The sequence below is a fragment of the Xyrauchen texanus genome, chromosome 37, assembly GCF_025860055.1.
Source record: "Xyrauchen texanus isolate HMW12.3.18 chromosome 37, RBS_HiC_50CHRs, whole genome shotgun sequence".
Taxonomy (NCBI): domain Eukaryota; kingdom Metazoa; phylum Chordata; class Actinopteri; order Cypriniformes; family Catostomidae; genus Xyrauchen; species Xyrauchen texanus.
The window spans coordinates 37,994,876-38,017,979 of record NC_068312.1 but is presented as its reverse complement, the minus strand read 5'-3'; the positions used below and the strand labels follow the sequence as shown (position 1 = coordinate 38,017,979).

The following is a 23,104-nucleotide window of genomic DNA, read 5'->3' as shown; positions in this document are numbered from 1 at the left end:
TTTCGAGAAAAAAGTCGAAATACAATCTTGAGAATAAACTCATTAAATATCGAGAATAAAGTCATTATAATGCGAGATTAAACTCGTTAAATTTCGAGAAAAAGTCGAAATACAATCTTGAGAATAAACTCATTAAATATCGAGAATAAAGTCATTATAATGCGAGATTAAACTCGTTAAATTTCGAGAAATAAGTCGAAATACAATCTTGAGAATAAACTCATTAAATATCGAGAATAAAGTCATTATAATGCGAGATTAAACTCGTTAAATTTCGAGAAAAAAGTCGAAATACAATCTTGAGAATAAACTCATTAAATATCGAGAATAAAGTCATTATAATGCGAGATTAAACTCGTTAAATTTCGAGAAAAAGTCGAAATACAATCTTGAGAATAAACTCATTAAATATCGAGAATAAAGTCATTATAATGCGAGATTAAACTTAACGAGTTTTTTCTCGAAACACAACGACTTTATTCTCGACATTTAATGAGTTTATTCTCAAGATTGTATTTCGACTTTTTTCTCGAAATTTAACGAGTTTAATCTCGCATTATAATGACTTTAATCTCGAGATGGCTTTATTTTTTTTTATTATTGCTTGGCCCTAATCCTCTTCCGTACACATGTGCAAAATAACAGGGAAATAAATATAAAAATACACTTCAATTAATATGAATTAAAAAAAAGGCATAATTTTTTTTAAATGTATGCGTTAGATTAAAAACAAAAAGGCATAAAAATGGATACTAACGTCATAATATGGAATGATCAGTAGGTTCAATTTCTCTCTATATGTAAACAAATGTATACTCGAAATCTTGGGAGTATATGGATATTTAAAGTCTTTCAAGATTTTGTCGGTCTGGACAAGTTAAAACATTAAATGCACTATTTACTATATATACTTTTCTGTCTTTTGTGTATGTACAAATGTCTATAACATACATTTATGAATGTGTTAAATTTGGCACTTGTAAATCACTTACAACTTACCATCGATATATTTTAGAGCTATGATGAGCCTCTGTAAGAAATAAAAATATATTATTATTATTATGTGCATATTTCAAGGAAGCACTAATAAGAAGAGATGCTGGCAAAAAACTCATAAAATGAAACAGAAGTGAAAGTAAACAGCGGACTGTGACAGATGTGCAAATGGAGAGCTGCGTTCGGTACTGCTATTGAAAAACACAGTGATCGAGTCTCGTGTAATCTTCTCATCCTTTCTCTCTTCATTTTTCACTCGGTCTTCCAGGCTTTGTTCAGGAGCTTCACCACCTCCTCATAGATGATAAAGACGATGGCCACGTCCAAACACACTCTCCCCAGACGAGGGATCGTGCCCTTGTAGAACCTGCAGGAGACGTCCACATACACGTGCAGTAAAGTTTAAAACTGATCTTTGATCTTAATGGAGACTCCAAAAAAAAAGTGATTCTACAAAGAGTTTATAAACCAATGTAGTAACATTGAGGAGCTGATGGTGAACTTGAGCTTGAATTTCTTGAACACACACACACAAGCGCGCACTCTCACACACACGCACGCGCACACACACACACGCACACTCATACTCACTCACACGCGCACACTCATACTCACTCATACACATGCGCACTCACTCACTCACACTACACACGCGCACGCACACACACACACACGCTCATATTACACACGTGCACTCGCACACACTCACTCACTCGTACGTTCACACGCGCACTCACACACACTCACTCACTCGTGCACACACACACACACCCACTCACATTACACACGCGCACACACACTCACTCACTCGTACGTGCAGCACACACACACTCATTCACACACACACACGTGCACACTCACACTACACACGCGCACACACACACACTCATTCACACACACGCACGCGCACTCACACACACTCACATTACACACGCGCACTCACACACACTCACTCACACAAGCACACTCACTCATTCACACACACACACACACACACACACACACTCACATTACACACGCGCACACACACACCCACACACACACTCACTCACTCACACAAACGCTCACACTCACTCACACACACACACACATACACACACACTTACGCAGCTGGTCCCTCGTGTCTCATGATCTTCACGGCGCAGTCCATAGTGGTTTTATACTTGTGAGCTTCCAAACCCTGAGAGGAAAACAACACCTTGAAATTAAAGTAGAAGTGTTTGAGCTATAGTTTTTAATGGAAATAATGAATATTGGTATTTAGTAACGATATTCTGCATTTAATATTGCTATGAAATTACACAATAAGTAATTTTATTTATTTTGGAATGCCCAATTCCCAATGCACTCAATCTGGGTGGCGGAGGACGAATCTCAGTTGCCTCCGTGTCTGAGACCGTCAATCCGCGCATCTTATCACGTGACTTGTTGAGCACGTTACCGTGGAGACGTAGCACGTGTGGAGGCTTCACGCTATTCTCCGCGGCATCCGCACACAACTCGCCACACGCCCCACTGAGAGCGAGAACCACATTATAGCGACCACGAGGAGGTTACCCCATGTGACTCTACCCTCCCTAGCAACCAGACCCCATTGGCCAGTTATTTTTGACTATTTTTGCTCCTCCAGTGAAAATGTTTCCAAAGCTGGATCAACCGTTGTGTGTAGCTGGCTTTCAGGAATATTCCGGGTTCAATAAAAACATTTAGTGGCATAATGTTGATTACCACAACAACAAAATTATTTATAAAAGCGCAAATGTGTGTTCCAGTGGGACACTTACAATGGAAGTCAATGGGGGCCATTTTTGGAGGTTTAAAAGGCAGAAATGTGACGCTTAGAAGAATTAATGTAAGTGCTTTTCTCAAATAATACATAATCATGTATTATTTGAGCTATTGTCGTTTTTACGGTCGTTATAGGGTTTACTTGTGATGTCGTCATAGCAACAGAGTTAATGTTTATGGATTCACCCCATTGACTTCCATTAAAAGTGTCTCACTGCAACACACATTTGTGCTTATTAAAGAAAAGCTTTTACACAAACAGGGCAAATAAAATGTCTGGAAGTGCTGTGCAACACGTCGTAATGCAATGCAGAGAATCAGAGCTATTTGCTACATGCATCTTTGGACACGAGTTAGGGTCCCATAAAAGCGCCCGTGTACCTGCATTCTGGTCTTGATGACGTCCAGAGGCGTGTTTCCAAACACACTAGCTGCCCCGGCGATTGCACCGAACGTACCTGTTATGATGGGGTTGATGGACTTGTTGGGGTTATCACCTAGGAAACCAAGAATGACAATCATCAGATGCATGTGCATATGCAAACACATGGGCTGAGATGGGACTTTATTCTGCTGCCCCGCGAGTCCTAAAGGGGCCAGCAGAGGGCAGTGCTGCTCACCCAACTGTACAGTGCATGCCAGAGCCAGCATCTTATTCTACACTAAAGTTCATTCATATAAACACACACTCTCACCTCACCTTTGTACCAGTTCCGGAGAGATGTCATGACGAAGAATCGTATCGCCTGATTGGATCCTTGTTTAAGGACAGTCGCTGTGAGGCCTTGATACGTCCCCCTGATTCCTGAGAGACAGAAATACAATGTCGGCAAACATCTCGATCAAATCACTGTAAATGTCCAGCACCACCAATAGTGATGCAATAAGACAATGTGATTGTGGTTTTTAGAACAACATTTTTCACAAAGTGTCACAAATGTTTGTTCGTTTCTCACGAAACCGGTCCAAAAAAAAATGCCCCGTTCATATTTCACCCCGTAACAAAAATAAAAATGATATTTTGCTTCAAGAAAATGTCATCCAAATGTTTTACAATTCACATTGATTCTCCTAACTGCAAAACACTCACTTTTTACTGTGTTTTAGTCAAATAAAACGCTGTTGTACAATGATTTTTTTTTATTAAAATGAAAAGTGCAGAGGGAGTCCTGCTATACCAGGGGTGCCCAATACGTCGATCGCGATCTACCAGTCGATCGCAAAGGCAATGCTGGTAGATCGCACAAAATTTAAATGTACTTTCGTTAATTTATAATACAAATAAATATAATGTTTTTCCATATTTTAGTTTCTGTCTGACTTGCACTTGACGAGTAAATATTGACCAGACGAGGTTTTGCTCATTCAGTTGCCATGACAACTAGGTTTGCGCATATGCGACTTCCAAGGAAGTCTAAACTGAATAAACAAAACCTCGCCTGGTCAATATTTACTCGTCATCAGAATAAGGTAAATGCAGGTAAATCCCTGTGCTATACTGTATACTACTATTTAAATAAAACATCATTTATTTCATGCTGCGGTAATGACAATATCATAATAACAAGGGAGTACGAGCACCGATACTTCCTTTTCGGTACTCGTCAATACCCGTTATTTTTTTAATTTATTACTAATTTCACATCAACAATTTATTTCATCATCATCATCATCAAAAAATAAATAATTTATATATAAAATAAATACAATACAATTTCTCTTGATTTGTTATTATTAGGGCTGTCAATCCATACATTTTTATAATCGAATTAATTACATGGTGTCCCGATTAATTAATCCCATTTAAACTCATATACAAATATTTGCTGAGAAAGCCCCTCATATAACAATAATTCAATATATAATGATGAAATAATTATACATGGTTATCTTTAAACAAAAATATAATGCATTTTAATTATATATATATATATATATATATATATATATATATATATATATATATATATATATATATATATATATATATATATATATATATAAAATAAATAATATTCAATTATTAAATATTTAGAGTTCATCATTGATGAGACAAAAAGCGGCTTTAGAATACAATGTATTGTTTAATATCATATTATTGATCATAAGTCAATCATTGACACACAGTTCACAGTAATCCATTACACAAGTGAATTTATCAATCAGAGATTTATTATGAGGGCTTGTTTAAGGACACCAATGTACACCTGCATCAGACATGCTTGTGTCGCGTCTCGGGTGTGTTGCGTCATAAACATTCATTTTTAGGTCACTGTGTCGTTAAATATAGTTTAATACTCAATCTTTAAACTCATCTTGAGATCTCTTAGTTCAGATTTGCGCTCCATCAAGTGTTTTGAACACAAGAATGTAACGCATGTTTGTGTTGTTCTGCTGAATGTTGTTTTGTTCACTGTATAAACTGTGTGTTGCTCATACAGCTGAAGTTTCACTTACTGCCCCCTGGAGTAAACAGGTGGTACTACAAGCATTTCTCAGGACTCTTCCTTCACGATTAACTGCGTTAATTGTTATGTTTAATAAAATTAAATCGCACTGAATTAACGCGTTAAATCGACAGCCCTAATTATTATTATTCATGTAATACTACTATTACTTATATTACATATAGTAACTATACAGTAGTGATATATTTCTGTTGTACTTTTTTCCATTTTAATTGAATTTTTTATTTTGGCGTAAGCTTTTATTTTGAGCCCCTTTCCGTTACTGAGTGTTTTTGATTGTAGTTGATCACTTCCACTTAGCAGGTCGCTAAGTGACCCAATGTGATTATTAAACTGCAAAAGGCTGCAATTAATTGAATGAATATATCATCTATATGTGCCTTGTGCTTCAAAGTGAATTGCCACATTCACAAGCGCTCACATTTGAAGCGTGCGGCACATGCAAACTATATGTATCTCTCTTTAAGTCGCAGTCTCTGTTGTTTAATAATCACATTAAGACATACCGTGACTAATTTGTGCGCTGAATGTTTACGTCATGTCAGATGGTCTCGGTTTTTGGTATCGGAGCATTTTTCAGGCACGATTAAAAGTACACGAGCGTGGTATCAGACCCAGTTCTTATACCAGTATCAGTATCGGGATATCCCGAATAATAACAGTCTTTTCCACAGTGCTGTTATTGAGAATTGTGGGTAATATGTGCATGACTGTGGCAGTATTGGCCACTTGTGTGGGACGTTTGCACTTGGTGTGAATAAGCCTCAAGATCTGAGTTTTTCCCACAACATTGAGGTTCAGTCGTCAAAACAAAGCACTCAGTTCTGTACCTTGTGTTCTGACAATCTCTCGCACTCCATGAAAGAAACCTTGATATTTGGGATTGGCTGAGGATTGATCATGGATGAATTTCACCTGGAAATGTGAGAGTGCAACATGGATTTGGTAAACGGATTTGGATATAACTGGTACTATTATATTCAACATTAAACATTTGACCTTTGACCTTACCTTTACCGTCTCCATAGGACAGACGATCAGAACCGCCTCCATGACACCTGCGCCTAAACCGCACACTAAACCACGAGTGCTGTCTAATTTCCCCGACTCATCTTTCATGTGATTACTCAATATTTCAAACACACCAAACCTGCCGAAAGAGACACAGGAAAGGAAATTATTTTTAACAATCATTTCAGTCAATGTACATTATTTGCATCATACTGCACAGATGTGGACGTTGTATTTTGGCTTTGCTATACGATGCAAATTTACACAGCATTCATGCTCGGGTCTCAGTAGGATAAAGGCTTATCAATTAAGTGAGAGAACGAGATAAGAGGTGAGTAGCGCACAAGGGCAGTGAAGACACCAAACCTCTACGCACAAACACAGTTATGCAACAGGAAAGAGGAAGCACATCCATGCATGCATCACCTGAAAGAATCAAAAGATTTCTATCCTTCCTCTTTAAATGCACAGCATCAGCAATTACCCAGGCAACCGCTGGCGGGGCGGCCACAGGTGTCCATTAGCAGCAGGAAAGCATTTTTACATTTTATGCATTTGGCAGATGCTTTTATCCAAAGTGACTTACAGTGCACTTATTACAGGGACAATCCCCCAGAGCAACCTGGAGTTAAGTGCCTTACTCAAGGACACAATGGTGGTGACTGTGGGGATCAAACCAGCAACCTTCTGATTACCAGTTATGTGCTTTAGTCCACTACGCCACCACTACTCCATTTTTACACACATTTGTTTTCATCACTCAATGCTCAAGAGATATGACGACAGGAAGTCCAGCAAAGATAGAGAGCTATTTATAGAACTGAATTGAACTCGAGGAAAACACAAACAAGCCTGAACTGTCATTCGTTATTGTGTACCTGTCTGGCTGTACACACTCCTGTCGATGTCAATCTCTCTCTATATATATATATATATATATATATATATATATATATATATATATATATATAGTTTACATTTTTAGCATGACTCAGATTTAACTTTTTCAAGACAGAGGCTCTTTAGAATGAAATATAAGTGTACTGCATGGCAGTACTTACTTTGTACTGCATAGTATACTGCCTACTAGCTTTTAACGGTACAGTATATTGCCTACTAGCTTTTAACGGTACAGTATATTGCCTACTAGCTTTTAACGGTACAGTATATTGCCTACTAGCTTTTAACGGTACGGTATATTGCCTACTAGCTTTTAACGGTACGGTATATTGCCTACTAGCTTTTAACGGTACGGTATACTGCCTACTAGCTTTTAACGGTACGGTATATTGCCTACTAGCTTTTAACGGTACGGTATACTGCCTACTAGCTTTAAACGGTACAGTATACTGCCTACTAGCTTTAAACGGTACGGTATACTGCCTACTAGCTTTTAACGGTACGGTATACTGCCTACTAGCTTTTAACGGTACGGTATACTGCCTACTAGCTTTAAACGGTACGGTATACTGCCTACTAGCTTTTAACGGTACGGTATACTGCCTACTAGCTTTTAACGGTACGGTATACTGCCTACTAGCTTTAAACGGTACGGTATACTGCCTACTAGCTTTAAACGGTACGGTATACTGCCTACTAGCTTTAAACGGTACAGTATACTGCATACTAGCTTTTAACAGTACAGTATACTGCATACTAGCTTTTAACAGTACAGTATATTGCATACTAGCTTTTAAAAGTACAGTGTACTGCATACTAGCTTTTAACAGTACAGTATACTGCCTACTAGCTTTTAACAGTACAGTGTACTGCATACTAGCTTTTAACAGTACAGTGTACTGCCTACTAGCTTTTAACAGAACAGTATACTGCCTACTAGCTTTTAAAAGTACAGTGTACTGCATACTAGCTTTTAACAGTACAGTATACTGCCTACTAGCTTTTAACAGTACAGTGTACTGCATACTAGCTTTTAAAAGTACAGTGTACTGCATACTAGCTTTTAACAGTACAGTATACTGCCTACTAGCTTTTAACAGTACAGTGTACTGCATACTAGCTTTTAACAGTACAGTGTACTGCCTACTAGCTTTTAACAGTACAGTGTACTGCCTACTAGCTTTTAACAGTACAGTGTACTGCCTACTAGCTTTTAACAGTGCAGTATAATACATACTAGCTTTTAACAGTACAGTGTACTGCCTACTAGCTTTTAACAGTACAGTGTACTGCCTACTAGCTTTTAACAGTACAGTGTACTGCCTACTAGCTTTTAACAGTACAGTGTACTGCCTACTAGCTTTTAACAGTGCAGTATAATACATACTAGCTTTTAACAGTACAGTGTACTGCCTACTAGCTTTTAACAGTACAGTGTACTGCCTACTAGCTTTTAACAGTACAGTGTACTGCCTACTAGCTTTTAACAGTGCAGTGTAATACATACTAGCTTTTAACAGTACAGTGTACTGCATACTAGCTTTTAACAGTACAGTGTACTGCATACTAGCTTTTAACAGTACAGTGTACTGCATACTAGCTTTTAACAGTGCAGTATAATGCATACTAGCTTTTAACAGTACAGTGTACTGCATACTAGCTTTTAACAGTACAGTGTACTGCATACTAGCTTTTAACAGTACAGTATACTACATACTAGCTTTTAACAGTATGTAAAACTGCAGTATGCAACAATAAACATTTAATATGCTCAAAAACAGGTTCTAAATGACTATAATAAAGCAGCTTGGATAGGTTTATTTTGCATTTTAATTTAGCTTTACATGCACAGTATGCATGCTACATACTTCATAATTAGGAAGAGCAGTATGCTATTCCAAACATAGCCTATGTCGCATAGTGCCCTCCAGTTATTATACCAGATATAAAATTTATTTTATTAGTTATTTTGCATGTTTACTTCAACAAGCCCTAACAATCTAATAATGTGTCAAAAAGGAGATATTTGGGCTGCACTGTGGGATACAGAACTCCTTGCAGTGTGTTGTTTACTACACATCTTAACATCCAGGTATCATTCAATATATACATTCAGAAAATGTACATACTGCACACAGCATACATACTTCACATACATACATACAAAGCAAGTAGGGAGGTTGTAAGCTACTGAAGATGAAGCCAAATTCTCTCTCTCTGCACTTATTCTCTTGTAATTTATTTTAATCTTTTAATTCTATAACAAACCAGCCATGATGAAGCTTTTTCGACACGAAACGACAGTCCTAATGCTTTTACACGACAAAACGCATAAAAACTTGTGAATATATCTTGCTTTAAGGACGTTTAGACATTTTAAAAGGAAAGAAAAGACAAAGATACTGATTAAAAATGTGATTTTTGGCTGTGCGGGACGGTCTGGAGAGCACAGCAGAATGTAAATAAGATCAAGGTTGTAAATGTGATCTGGGCTTGAATCCAGCGGTCTTAGATGAGTCCCAGAGTCAAATGCACAGAACAGACTCCATTACTGGTGCAAACACAAGGTCCCCCAATTAGCTAATGAAAAAAGGGAGATGGAGGAGAGAGAGAGGGGAGCGGAGGTGGAAACGAGGAAGAGAGGATAATCAATCTAAGTACTGAAGTGCTGGATGGAGGGACAGTCAGTTTTTACAGTGACACTGACGTAAAGAGACAAGCCACTCTAAACAACATCGGATCCAGAACCCATCAGAACCTCTCTGGACTCAGTCTGCATCAGTCTGATTCCGGAAGTAAAAAAATGAACTCTTCATTTTCTCCATAGGGAAATCGATTATTAACAAGGTTGTTTTCATTTTTGGGTGGACTATCACTTTAAAGGGAATCACAACACACAGTGCTGTCTATATAGACAGTGTGTGATCTCTTCAGTGACCAGAAAACCTCAGAGCATCAGTGTGACAGACAGCACTGGACACGCACCGCCGGACCTGTCATCTAAACCCATACACACAGGCACAGGAACGTCAACAGCCTATAAATGTGAAAAAGAGCTGCCATAGAGATCAGAGTGTCAGACAGCTTTTCTTGGTTGAACAAAAACAATCAGCATAATAAATGTCAGCTGTCTGATATAAATGCATTAATGTGGCAGCAACTGGCTGCCAAGCTTAAGAATGCATGTAGATGTTTGTGTGTGTGTGTGTGTGTGTGTGTTAGTATACCTGACAGCAGATTTAGGTATGGAGCCATACAGTAATGAGCTGAGGCCTCTATATAAACCCTTCCCTCCGTGATGACGAACAGTCTGTGATACACAGTCCGCTGCAACAGAAAACATTACAACATCATTGCATGTGATTTCAGCATCTTCTATATAACAGACATAAAACTCTTCACCTGTTAAAGATACTTCCATAATAAAATTGCTTATAATTGGCATTGATATTATCCATTGTATTAATAAATGGTAAACATTTAATGGAGATGAAGAAAACATCTGTTTAGCCTATACTGACATATAACTAAGATTTCAAAAATGAGAGAACAGCTGTCTTTGAGCTTCAGCCAGGAAGATAGAGCCAGATAGACAGAGAGGGAGAGAGAGAAAATAAAAGATAAGTTTGTTTACTTTCTGCGTAGCAGCAGCAGATTGGAATCAGTTCTGGCCCAGAGACTTACTAATTATCTCCAAAGAGGATGTGTACGTCAAATGTGAGGTGTGTGTGTGTGTGTGTGTGTGTGTACTCACTGATGCCTCTGTAGCGGGGAGGGTTGGCCTTCTCATCTAACTGAAGTTGTGTCTTAACATACTCTGTAGGAAAAGTGATGCAGATTTCAATGCCGCCCGCAATGCCACCTACAGAATGCAGGAAAATATGAGTCTTAAGCAGCACACAATCAGTCAAAATCACAATCAGTGATCATAAACAATACAGATCAATCACAATAAGATCACAAAATGTCATAATCTGTTCGGAATAGTCAAACTTGGAGATCATGAACAGTCAAGATCAGTCACAATCAGTGTTCATGAACAGTCACAATCAGTGATCATGAACAGTCTAGATCAGTCACAATCAGTGTTCATGAACAGTCACAATCAGTGATCGTGAACAGTCTAGATCAGTCACAATCAGAGATCATGAACATTCTAGATCAGTCACAATCAGAGATCATTAAAAGTCACAAACAGTGATCATGAACAGTCACAATCAGAGATCATGAACAGTCAAGATCAGTCACAATCAGTGATCATGAACAGTCAAGATCAGTCACAATCAGAGATCGTGAACAGTCAAGATCAGTCACAATCAGTGATCATGAACAGTCAGAATCAGTGATCACGAACAGTCAAAATCAGTGATTATGAACAGTCAAGATCAGTCACAATCAGTGATCATGAACAGTCAAGATCAGTCACAATCAGAGATCATGGACAGTCAAGATCAGTCACAATCAGTGCTCATGAACAGTCAAGATCAGTGATCATGAACAGTCAAGATCAGTCACAATCAGTGCTCATGAACAGTCAAGATCAGTGATCATGAACAGTCAAGAACAGTCACAAACAGAGATCATGAACAGTCAAGGTCAGTCACAATCAGTGATCATGAAAAGTCAAGATCAGTCACAATCAGAGATCATGAACAGTCACAAACAGAGATCATGAACAGTCAAGGTCAGTCACAATCAGTGATCATGAAAAGTCAAGATCAGTTACAATCAGTGATCACGAACAGTCACAATCAGTGATCACGAACAGTCACAATCAGTGATCATGAACAGTCAAGATCAGTCACAATCAGAGATCATGAACAGTCAAGATCAGTCACAATCAGTGTTCATGAACAGTCACAATCAGTGATCATGAACAGTCTAGATCAGTCACAATCAGTGTTCATGAACAGTCTAGATCAGTCACAATCAGAGATCATGAACAGTCTAGATCAGTCACAATCAGAGATCATTAAAAGTCACAAACAGTGATCATGAACAGTCACAATCAGAGATCATGAACAGTCAAGATCAGTCACAATCAGTGATCATGAACAGTCAGAATCAGTGATCACGAACAGTCAAGATCAGTCACAATCAGTGCTCATGAACAGTCAAGATCAGTGATCATGAACAGTCAAGATCAGTCACAATCAGTGCTCATGAACAGTCACAAACAGAGATCATGAACAGTCAAGGTCAGTCACAATCAGTGATCATGAAAAGTCAAGATCAGTCACAATCAGAGATCATGAACAGTCAAGATCAGTCACAATCAGTGATCATGAACAGTCAAGATCAGTCACAATCAGTGATCATGAACAGTCACAAACAGAGATCATGAACAGTCAAGATCAGTCACAATCAGTGATCATGAACAGTCACAAACAGAGATCATGAAGTCAAGATCAGTTACAATCAGTGATCACGAACAGTCAAGATCAGTCACAATCAGAGATCATGAACAGTCAAGATCAGTCACAATCAGTGCTCATGAACAGTCAAGATCAGTCACAATCAGTGCTCATGAACAGTCAAGATCAGTCACAATCAGAGATCATGAAAAGTCAAGGTCAGTCACAATCAGAGATCATTAAAAGACAAGATCAGTCACAATCAGTGATAGTGAAATATCCCAATGCTGTTTTAATGAATGAGAAGCTGCTGCAAATTATTCAGCGAGATAGCAGTCCGGACTAATCGTACTGATTAGCCAAACGATTCAGACCTTTATGCTAACCGGTTTGGCTAATTCACTGAAAAAAAAAACACTGACTCAATAGAATGATTTATTCGGGAATCTGGCATCACTAGTTCTGATTCTACCCAGCAAATTGAAATGCAAGATCTTTTTTTTTTACATGTAATATATTGGATGATATTATATTAATGAATTAATGCACTAAATTTTCCTTGTCAGATTTTGTATATCTCTAACAATAATAAGTAGTTCATGATCAGACTTGATTAGCAAACCTCAAATAAGTCTACAGATTCGCTGGATCTCTCTCTCTCTAACTGTAATAGCTTATCTGCCCGTGGGGAGACCATTAGCCCAGCCATGACCCACTACATGTAAGCCATTAACACACACACACACACACACACACACACACAGGTCTTATTAACTTTACTTCCACATGAGCAGGTTGTATTGTCGGTCTGTGGATTCAGTTCATATTGAATGAAAAATGAAACTTACACATACATAAATGACTGGCTACTGTGTGTAAGAACTGTGTCTGACTGCAGTAAATGTGACTGCGTTCTCTCTATTTGTGCATGATATTAATGACAGCATATGAAGAAACACACACACACACACACACACACACACACGCTGCACTGTTTGTCAGTCTCACTGGGACAATAGAGATATATGAGCATGCTGTGAAGCGCTACTCTACAACGATACGAGCAAAACACAGCATTCATCTCGACTCACCCTCTCTCTCTCTGTTGCCCCTTTTAAGTTTTTCAAATTTTTTTGGGTTTAGATCAATGGATTTTATTCTAACACTTTGGAACCTGTTTGACATGGGGGTGTTTTAGAATTACACCCAGATACACACAGCTGCTATAGATACTAATCAATAACCCCGTGAGCCTAGAACAATCATAAATCAACCTAAAGGCTTTTACAAGCTCTCTGACACACTGTGTGAGTGTGTGTGTGTGTCTGTGTGTGTGAGTGTGTGTGTGTGACAGAGTGAACAGCAGGAAATGAGCAGACCAGCGTCACATCTGAGACCTGCCATTTAAATAGGATTGATTTACATATGACGAAAACTCTCATCACCGTGTGTGTGTTTCATTAATAACTGCATGAGTTAATACTCCAGTAAGCATTTGCACACGTGTGATTATAATATCACTACTGCAATATCCGTCAGTTATTCACTAATACATTTATGCATTTGGCAGATGCTTTTATCCAAAGTGACTTACAGTGCACTTATTACAGGGACAATCCCCCCGGAGCAACCTGGAGTTAAGTGCCTTACTCAAGCACACAATGATGGTGACTGTAGGGATCGAACCAGCAACCTTCTGATTACCAGTTATGTGCTTTAGCCCACTACGCTATCAACACTCCATAATAACCACTCCATATGTTTGTGCAGGCTTCACGAACTTAAATGTGTATTATGTTTAAATAATGTTTAGTGTATTGTGATTCAAAACATTGATATATTGTGACCTTTTACCCGCTTGTTTCTCATTGATCCGCATTGGACTGATGCATTATGCGGTCATACGTGTGTCCATTTCAGGACTTTTTCACACTTTTATCTTGGTGTTTGAGAGCCCAAATCTGCAGAAAAGAGCAGTTTGGACATTCAAAATGTCCCCTCCTGTTTTTCACAGAAGAAAGTCATATGGATTTTGAGCAATGCAAGAGTTAGACTGTAAATGATTCATTTTGGGTGAACTTATTAGATTCCTCCGGTAGGAGCAAATCTATTGTTATTGATGGATTTATTGTTGTTGTTCTTCTCCTTGTGCCCCAATATCTCAAAAAGTCACAGGTGAAAAATGTTCTAATTTGGCACATTGATACTACAGGACAACGGGGACCCCCACACCAAGAATGGCCCACATTCGCCCTTAGGGGGGGCGCTACAGGCCACGCCCCCCAAAACATATATTCAAAGTGATGTCATTTCCACCCTATTTGTCCAATTCTTCTGAAACTTGGTGTACATGCCTCATTTTTCACGGGGAACAAAAAAGCCTATAGACCCATACTTTCCGCCATGATGAATTTTCCTATACAGTGAAAATTTGGGAAAACCTACAAAAATCTCCTTCTCTTGAACCGTAGATCTAATTCACTTGATATTTGGTACCAATGTGTACAACTGGTGTCTTTCAATTTATTACTTAGCAAAAACGAATACAATACAAAATGGCCGAAAGGGGCGTATTTATGTAAATGTCCACATTGCCTCAATATATACGTGTCAATAAATCAAATGTCATTGTGACTGGTGGTTTTTCAAACCGAACATGCTTCAAGATGACATCACTCTGAAGTACTGTGCAAAGAATGGCTCACATTCGCCCTTAGGGGGGCGCTACAGGCCACGCCCTAAGGTCCCATTTTCAAAGTGATGTCATTTCCACCCCATTTGTCCAGTTCTTCTGAAACTTGGTGTACATGCCTCATTTTACACGGGGAACAAAAAAGCCTCAATGACCCATACTTTCCGCCATGATGGATTTTCCTATACAGTGAAAATTTGGGGAAACCAACAAAAAATCTCCTTCTCTTGAACCGTAGATCCAATTGACTTGATATTTGGTACCCATGTGTACAATTGGTGTCTTTCAATTTGTTACTTAGCAAAAAAGAATACAATACAAAATGGCCGAAAGGGGCGTGTTTATGTAAATGTCCACATTGCCACATTGTGTCAATACATCAAATGTCATTGTGACTGGTGGTTTTTCAAACCAAACATGCTTCAAGATGACGTCGCTCTCAAGTACCTTGCAAAATTTTACCTTGATGTATCAAAAGATGACTGAATTACACCATCAGGAGGGTTTAACCCCAATCCTCTACTGATCAATTTTATATGATTTGCCATTTTGAGGAGGAATCCTCATTGGTGCTCGCAGCTATATTTCCTTTAAAAGTTGTCACAGTTTTCATTAGATTCAGTGATTCCTGATTATCCTCCCACTGGAGGAATGCGTTTCAGGATTCTGGCAATACATCAGGCAAGAAACATGAAAGGAAATATGACATATGAATTATTCCTTTCATGTTTCTCAGGGAAGCAAACAGAAACGTTACGGCTCTATTAAAAACTTCTGAAGGGTCTTGGGCTGTTGTGAGCGGCTCTCAGGTGCTACACAATAAAGATGGGCCAATGAACCCCGGGACCAGTGTGAGGCAGTTTGGCGCCACTTTCAGGCTGGTGCGTTGTTATTGCGTTTATTGCGACACGTTTACATGTCGTTGGCGTTAACATGCACTTTGCACTCTTAAAAAGCCGATAACACTGGCCACGTCCTCCAGCAGAACCTCTCTCTTAAACCTTTAAACGGCATTCACGTTTACATGACGTTGTTTTCTGCAAAGACCCTGTAATAAGCCGTAAATGGGGCACTGCAGCCTACGTCCGATGATCAAGCACGTTTTTTATGCCTTGCGAATTTAAATATATGAACTCCTGTGAACTCAGGACAGAAAGGAAAAACGACTCTAAAGAAGAGAGAGAGGTCGTGGTTGTGAATGGAGGAGTGGAAGAGACAATATGACCAAAAACACGCTGACGAGCCCTCACTGTGCTTAATTGTAGCCTCCCGGCAAGACCAGACACGCACACACACACACGCGCATGCGCACACACACACACGCACACACACACGCGCGCGCGCACACACACACACGCACACACACGCTCTCTCATAAGGCATTAAAAGGCTTGAGTGATGTAGAAAACACAATAGTAGAGAGCTGACAGGTCTCCATTACTGAACTGCCCACAGGCGACCACAGACCCACACACTGATACACACTAGGGCTGGATTTGAGAACTTAAATCAAATGTTTCGTTTATAACGTTGTGACTGTTAGGGTGGCATTTAGGGTGTTAGTTAACAGTTGCAACTCTGTCCTACAATGCAAAACACAGTAATACGACGACGTTTTGTGCAGCTAAATGCAGATTGTAAAATTATAACACTGTATTTTCCATCATGCATTGGAGAGACTCAATAACTAGTTAAACAGGTCGGTATAGCAACCAGCTAGTACTGGTTACTCTAGTTTTCCGTAGGCAGAAACACTGACCGTGCTGGTTAATCTGGTCACATGCAGTTAGTTTGTGTGGCCTAGGCTGTAAACAATGACTGTAAATGACTCAAAGATATATCTGCCTATTTTTAAGTTTTACGGATTGCAATTTCGTAGCAACATTTAGACAAACTGAATTGTGTAATGTTTAAGAAAATTACAATTTGCTGAGTGACTCCAGCCAGGTCTCCTTAGCAACCAAATTGGCCCGGTTGCTAGGGAGGGTAGAGACACATGGGTAACCAAATTGTCCTGGTTGCTAGGGAGGGTAGAGTCACATGGGGTAACCAGATTGTCCCGGTTGCTAGGGAGGGTAGAGTCACATGGGGTAACCAAATTGTCCCGGTTGCTAGGGAGGGTAGAGTCACATGGGGTAACCTCCTCGTGGTCGCTATAATGTGGTTCTCGCTCTCGGTGGGGCGCGCAGTGAGTTGCGCGTGGATGCCGCGGAGAACAGCGTGAAGCCTCCACACGCACTACATCTCCGTGGCAACGCGCTCAAGTTTTTTGTACACAAAAGTACATTTTATATTAAAATCATGGTTAGTTTTAGGGTTAGGGGTTAAACAACTTTGCATAATAATGTTTGTTGGTTTCTTTATTTTTCTCTATGGGAGTAAAAGTCACGCATTTTTCTTACGATTTCGTATTATTACCGCGACTTGTCATGAGACCGGGTCGGTACTGCAAATATACTGAAATAAAAACGCTCTATTTCTAGAGTGAACAAGACTGTGAGATTAGCGTTAATAATGCTATGACTAATTGCAGATTCCTCATGTGTCGCTTTGGATAAAAGTGTCTGCTAAATGAGGAAATGTGATTTAGCAGCATTGTGCTGTAGAATTTACTATAAAAATTACTCCAATTTGCTCCAGTGTGTGATGATGAGACATATTTAACTCTAAATTACTGGTAGTCAACCTCATTGAGGCTCGAGATCCTAAACGTTAAGCACACACCTGTAATCTCTGATATACATATGACTATGGGACACTGTGTGTGTGAGTGTGTGTGTGAGTGAGAGTGTGTGTCTGTGTGTGTGTGTGTGAGAGTGTGTGTGAGAGTGTGTGTGTGTGTGTGTGTGTGAGAGTGTGTGTGAGAGTGTGTGTGTGTGTGTGTGTGTGTGAGTGAGAGTATGCCTGTGTGTGAGTGAGAGTGTGTGTGTGTGTGTGTGTGTGTGTGAGAGTTTGTGTGTGAGTGTGTGTGTGAGTGAGTGTGCCTGTGTGTGTGTGAGTGAGAGTGTGTGAGTGTGTGTGTGTGTGTGTGTTTTTGAGTAAGTGTGTGAGTGTGTGTGAGTGAGAGTGTGTGTGAGTGAGAGTGTGTGTGTATGAGTGTGCTTGTGAGTGTGAGAGTGTGTGTGTTTGAGTAATGTGTGTGAGTGAGAGTGAGTGTTTGTGTAAGTGTGTTTTTGTGTGACATTAAATCTTTCCAGGTCATGGATGTGTTTGCTACTGTACAAATCAGAGCTGTTCTACATTGTGTCCAAAAGCTGACAGCAAAACACTCCTATAAAAGTCTGAAAACCACCAAAACACTCTGTATTCAATTATATTCAACTCATTAAACCCCCACACAAAGACAAACAAACAAACACACACACACACACACAAACACACACTCATACACGTACACTCATACACACACACACACAAACACACACACCTTCTGGCACAACCACGCCTTTCAATAAAGAGATATTTTCACTATTAGCTCAAAACAAACAGTCAAAAAGCATAATATACACGCAAATAAAAAGAAAATTAAAAATATGTTTTTACACCCGAGATCCAACCAAAAGCACTTCCTGAACATTATGTGGTCCCATGAAATCATCACATAAACACACTGATGAGATCGCCACTGTAATACAACACACATGAACATGAGCGTAATGAGCTAACTGTACCTTATTGTAATGTAGTGAGGCTGATTTAGCCGTATTAAATCATATGATTGGCTTGAATAAAAGTAGTTAATTTCCATGTTACTGCATGAAGCATGACAATGACAATTTACAAATGACAATAAATGATGGTTTCATCCAGCCTAAACCACTTCTGCCTGTCACAGTCTTTCCGGTTAAATAAGACGGGACATTTTCATCTGAAGACAAATCTATCAGACATTAGACCTTGTCATTGGATTCATCTGAGCAGGTACAGATAGTATTTAACCAATTATCCAGAGAACAGCAGATCATCATTCACACATATAGAGAGGAACATCCAAACCTCCTTTTAATTTGACTAAATGTATTCTAAGCTGCATTTAATACAACACACTTTTTAATGCAACATCAGTGCAACATATATATTATTTAATAAAAAACAAAAATTATCTTTAATTTTAATTTTCAGTTTTTTTAATTTATTGAATAAAATTAAAAAATATTGTTTATATACAGTACTTATAATGAACAACGTTAAATCAATAGTTTTATATTTTTTAATATTTTATTTATTTTTATTTAATATTTAAAAATATCTGAATATTTCACAATAAAAGTCAAATATATTGTTTCTAAACTTTTAACCAGACAACAGTTTTAAATCAATAGTTTTATATTTTTCTCCATAAATTATATTTATAATTTTTTTTTTAATAATTAAAATGTTCTATTTTCATATATCGGTATATTTTGCAATAAAATTAAAAATAAACTTAAAATTAACAGTTTTAAATCAATAGTTTTATATTTTTCTCCATAAATTATATTTATAATTTTTTTTTTAATAATTAAAATGTTCTATTTTCATATATCGGTATATTTTGCAATAAAATTAAAAATAAACTTAAAATTAACAGTTTTAAATCAATAGTTTTATATTTTTCTCCATAAGTTATATTTATTTTAATTTTTTTAAATAATTAAAATGTTCTATTTTCATATATCGGTATATTTTGCAATAAAATTTAAAATAAACTTAAAATTAACAGTTTTAAATCAATAGTTTTATATTTTTCTCCATAAGTTATATTTATTTTAATTTTTTTAAATAATTAAAATGTTCTATTTTCATATATCGGTATATTTTGCAATAAAATTTAAAATACATTGTTTTTATAGATAGATACAGCAACTTTAAATCAATAGTTTTACATTTTTCCACATTTTATATTTATTTTATAATGTCATATATCTGAATATTTGCAATAAAAGTAAAAAAAAAAAAATGTACTTAAAATTAACAGTTTTATATAAATAGGTTTATATTTTCCATATTTTATTTTTCTTGTTAATATATAATATTTTCATATATCTGACTATTTTGCATTAAAATTATAAAAATTATTCTAAGAATAAAAAATGTAAATAAATAGTTTTATAATTTTCCATCGTTTGCAATTCGATTGCCTCATTCGCAATGCTTCATGGGACGTTCATCATGGTCTTTTGTCTTTTTCTCTATAAATGAAAGTTTGCAATGTTATGATTCACCTCAGAGCTGGATGGTTTGGTGAATGGTGCTACTCTTTATGAAGGATTTTATGAAATCCCAATAGGAAAAAAATTAATAGGAAAAATACTTCCGGAAACAATATGGCTGAATAAATGGCCGGCCATTGTTGCGCTCTATAATAGAGAAATAAAACTCAGTTTTTGACAACAGTTATGAAATGACCATGTTTAAAGCATCTCTGATGAAACATTGAAAAAAAAAACATACATCTAATTATAGGATTTTTATGGTTCTCTAGCAACATCCCAATACGCAGCAAAAATATCAAATATGAAGTCACAGAAAGTCCAGAATAACATTAAAAAACATCCTTGAGCTTTTTAGATCTCGACTGTTCAGATGCTTCTACTGGAGGATGTTTAGTCCATTTTACAGAACAAATATTGATATCTATCGTTGGTTTATGTGAATATTTTCTTAACTAACAATTCTCTTTTCCCTCATTTCATTCATTGTGAAGCACCTTCTGTAAATTCTGTTTTTAATCATTTGCACTGCCATTTGCATTTCTTAAAATGTGCATATATATATATATTGCTATTTGCACTTCTGTATGGATGCTACTATATTTCTCTGTACCTTTACTTGGAACAATGACAATAAAGTTAAATCAAATCTAATAATTACGCACTGTAAATACATGTAGTTTATTAGTATTATCAGAGAATATTTAGCAGAGACGGGCCCACTTCTATTCAAATGAATGGGAGAAATTGGAACGCCCAACGGTCTACGGATGTAGAGAGGAAGTCCCGCCAATCACCTTTTAGATACAGACATAACCTGTCACGCAACTCGCTCACGCGCATGCGCATTAGCTATACAAGCCTGGCAAACTGCCTTTTTTCATTATTAATATGAGGTAAAGAAGCACAGTTTATGAATCCGGTGTTGTCAGATTTTACTGCTGATTTGAAGTATGTCGTTTAAACGTAGGCTTAGCCAGCAGTTTTTGAGATTTCGGTCTTTCTCCATTCAAATAAACAGACGCTGCACTGTCATGACTGGAAGAGTCATGATCGCGAGAGCGTTCCAAAGATGACCGATAGTGGACTGACTTGCTAAGAAGACTTTGACATTACTCAGTAATTAGTCAAATACAATTCACATAAACGTTGTATAATAAAGTGTGACTTATCAGATTTCTCTGAGGGTAGTCAGCTTGATTCAGCCATATTACATTATATGTATAACCATTTGATTTTGATCTTGGCACAAGAAGGATATGTGTAAGCTGAAAGAGAAACCTGGCATTGTTTTGCAATTTATTCACAAACATACCACTTGAAAACCCAACCTAAACTAACTCTTTACTACTTTCTTTCCCTTTTGTAAAGCTTATTTCGCTACTTCAGAGGTAAACAGTCGTTCTCAAAGTGGATGAACTTCGGTACAGTTATGGAATAGAGCACCCTGAACAGTTAGAAGTTATTTATTTGTATTAGTTATGTGTTAAAATCGTGTGCAACTGACCTGCCAGGATGGCTTTTCCAGGATGGGTGAGTTTGGCTTTGCCCGCGGGCGCCGCTGCGCTCAGAGCTCCGCGCGTCATCTCCTGTCAATCACTCGTTTCATATGAGTGCAGCGCGCGATCCGCCCCGAATATATACTGATGACGTGAGACTGTGCTCAGCCAATCAGCAGGCAGATCGCACACAGGGGCGGGGTACCCCTCTCTCTCTCTTTCGGTGGGTGAAACTGTTTTTAGGGCGTAGCCCCAAAACAATCATGACATCATCATCATCATAGGACTGATTTGTTTGAATAGGCTGGAAGTACATATTTTTTTGTTATTAATAAAATAAAATAAAAAATATATAAAAAAACGCGCAAATGATTGAGAGAAAAATAATAAAATAATAATAAAAACAAAATAAAAAATAAAATAAAAACAAAATAGACTGGAAGCATCAAGAAATACCGGAAAGCAGGAAGTGACACGCCCACAGTCTAACTGCCGAGTTAAAGTTACGTTCAGCCCACTACATGTCAAAATTATTTCTATTCTATTATCCAGGAAAGAATATTAAATTATACTAACATGTGCCATTGTCAAAAATGAAGTTTTACATGAAGAGGAAATATTTTGCATTCACAAAACTGAGAATGTATTACCTCTTACCCCAAGAATTAAATTAACATTCATATTTATGCCATTGTATGTATAACAAGGACTATAAACAGGGGTGGAGCTAGGGGGTGTCAATGGGTGGTCGTGGCCACCCCAGACAGAAGCCTGGCCACCCCACTCACAGCTGTACCCAGGGCTGGACTGGTAATCTGGCATACCGGGCATTTTCCAGGTGGGCCGACGCACTTTGGGGCAGATCAGGGGTGGACTGGCCATCAGCAGAACCGAGCGGGCCAGAGGGAAATGGGCCGCGATTAGCAAAAATGTGCCACCGCATAATGCAGAACGGACCATAAAACGGCGCCGCAATATGCAGAAAAGGTTCCTCTCTGTCCCGGATGTCACTGTATCCACTCACCACCGTTTTTGTATCAACGCGTCTCCGACAATGATTGGCAAGTGAGGAGTGTGATGAGGAGGAGGGCGTGGTCTGGCTGTGATGATGCAAGGCTGCCGCTGAATCAGCGGGAGAGCGAGATAAAGGGCAGCCGGAGGCGCCACTTCGAGACACCAAAGATCAGAAGTTGCATGCTTTTCA

At 38.1% G+C, this 23,104-nt stretch overlaps 1 protein-coding gene across 1 annotated transcript; it reads right to left on the bottom strand.

The window, feature by feature from the left end:
- Positions 1 to 567: 567 nt before the first annotated feature.
- On the bottom strand, positions 568 to 22,003 carry LOC127631189 (tricarboxylate transport protein B, mitochondrial-like). The gene is made up of 9 exons (XM_052109222.1): positions 21,909 to 22,003; positions 10,918 to 11,025; positions 10,391 to 10,490; positions 6,264 to 6,402; positions 6,083 to 6,167; positions 3,485 to 3,589; positions 3,166 to 3,281; positions 2,103 to 2,176; positions 568 to 1,363 (listed from the first exon to the last, which is right to left on the bottom strand). Exons 1-9 carry the CDS (start codon positions 21,985 to 21,987, stop codon positions 1,249 to 1,251), a joined length of 921 nt encoding a protein of 306 aa, XP_051965182.1. The 5' UTR covers positions 21,988 to 22,003; the 3' UTR covers positions 568 to 1,248.
- Positions 22,004 to 23,104: the final 1,101 nt, after the last annotated feature.

Bases quoted from the DNA above. Each gene is read 5' to 3' on its own strand.
- LOC127631189 (XM_052109222.1), bottom strand. From the start codon at position 21,987: ATGACGCGCGGAGCTCTGAGCGCAGCGGCGCCCGCGGGCAAAGCCAAA. The intron at 3,282-3,484 runs GTGAGGTGAGAG...TTGGTTTCCTAG, and splicing joins TCTCCGGAACTGGTACAAAG to GTGATAACCCCAACAAGTCC. The intron at 1,364-2,102 runs GTAAGTGTGTGT...CGTCTCCTGCAG, and splicing joins AGACACGAGGGACCAGCTGC to GTTCTACAAGGGCACGATCC.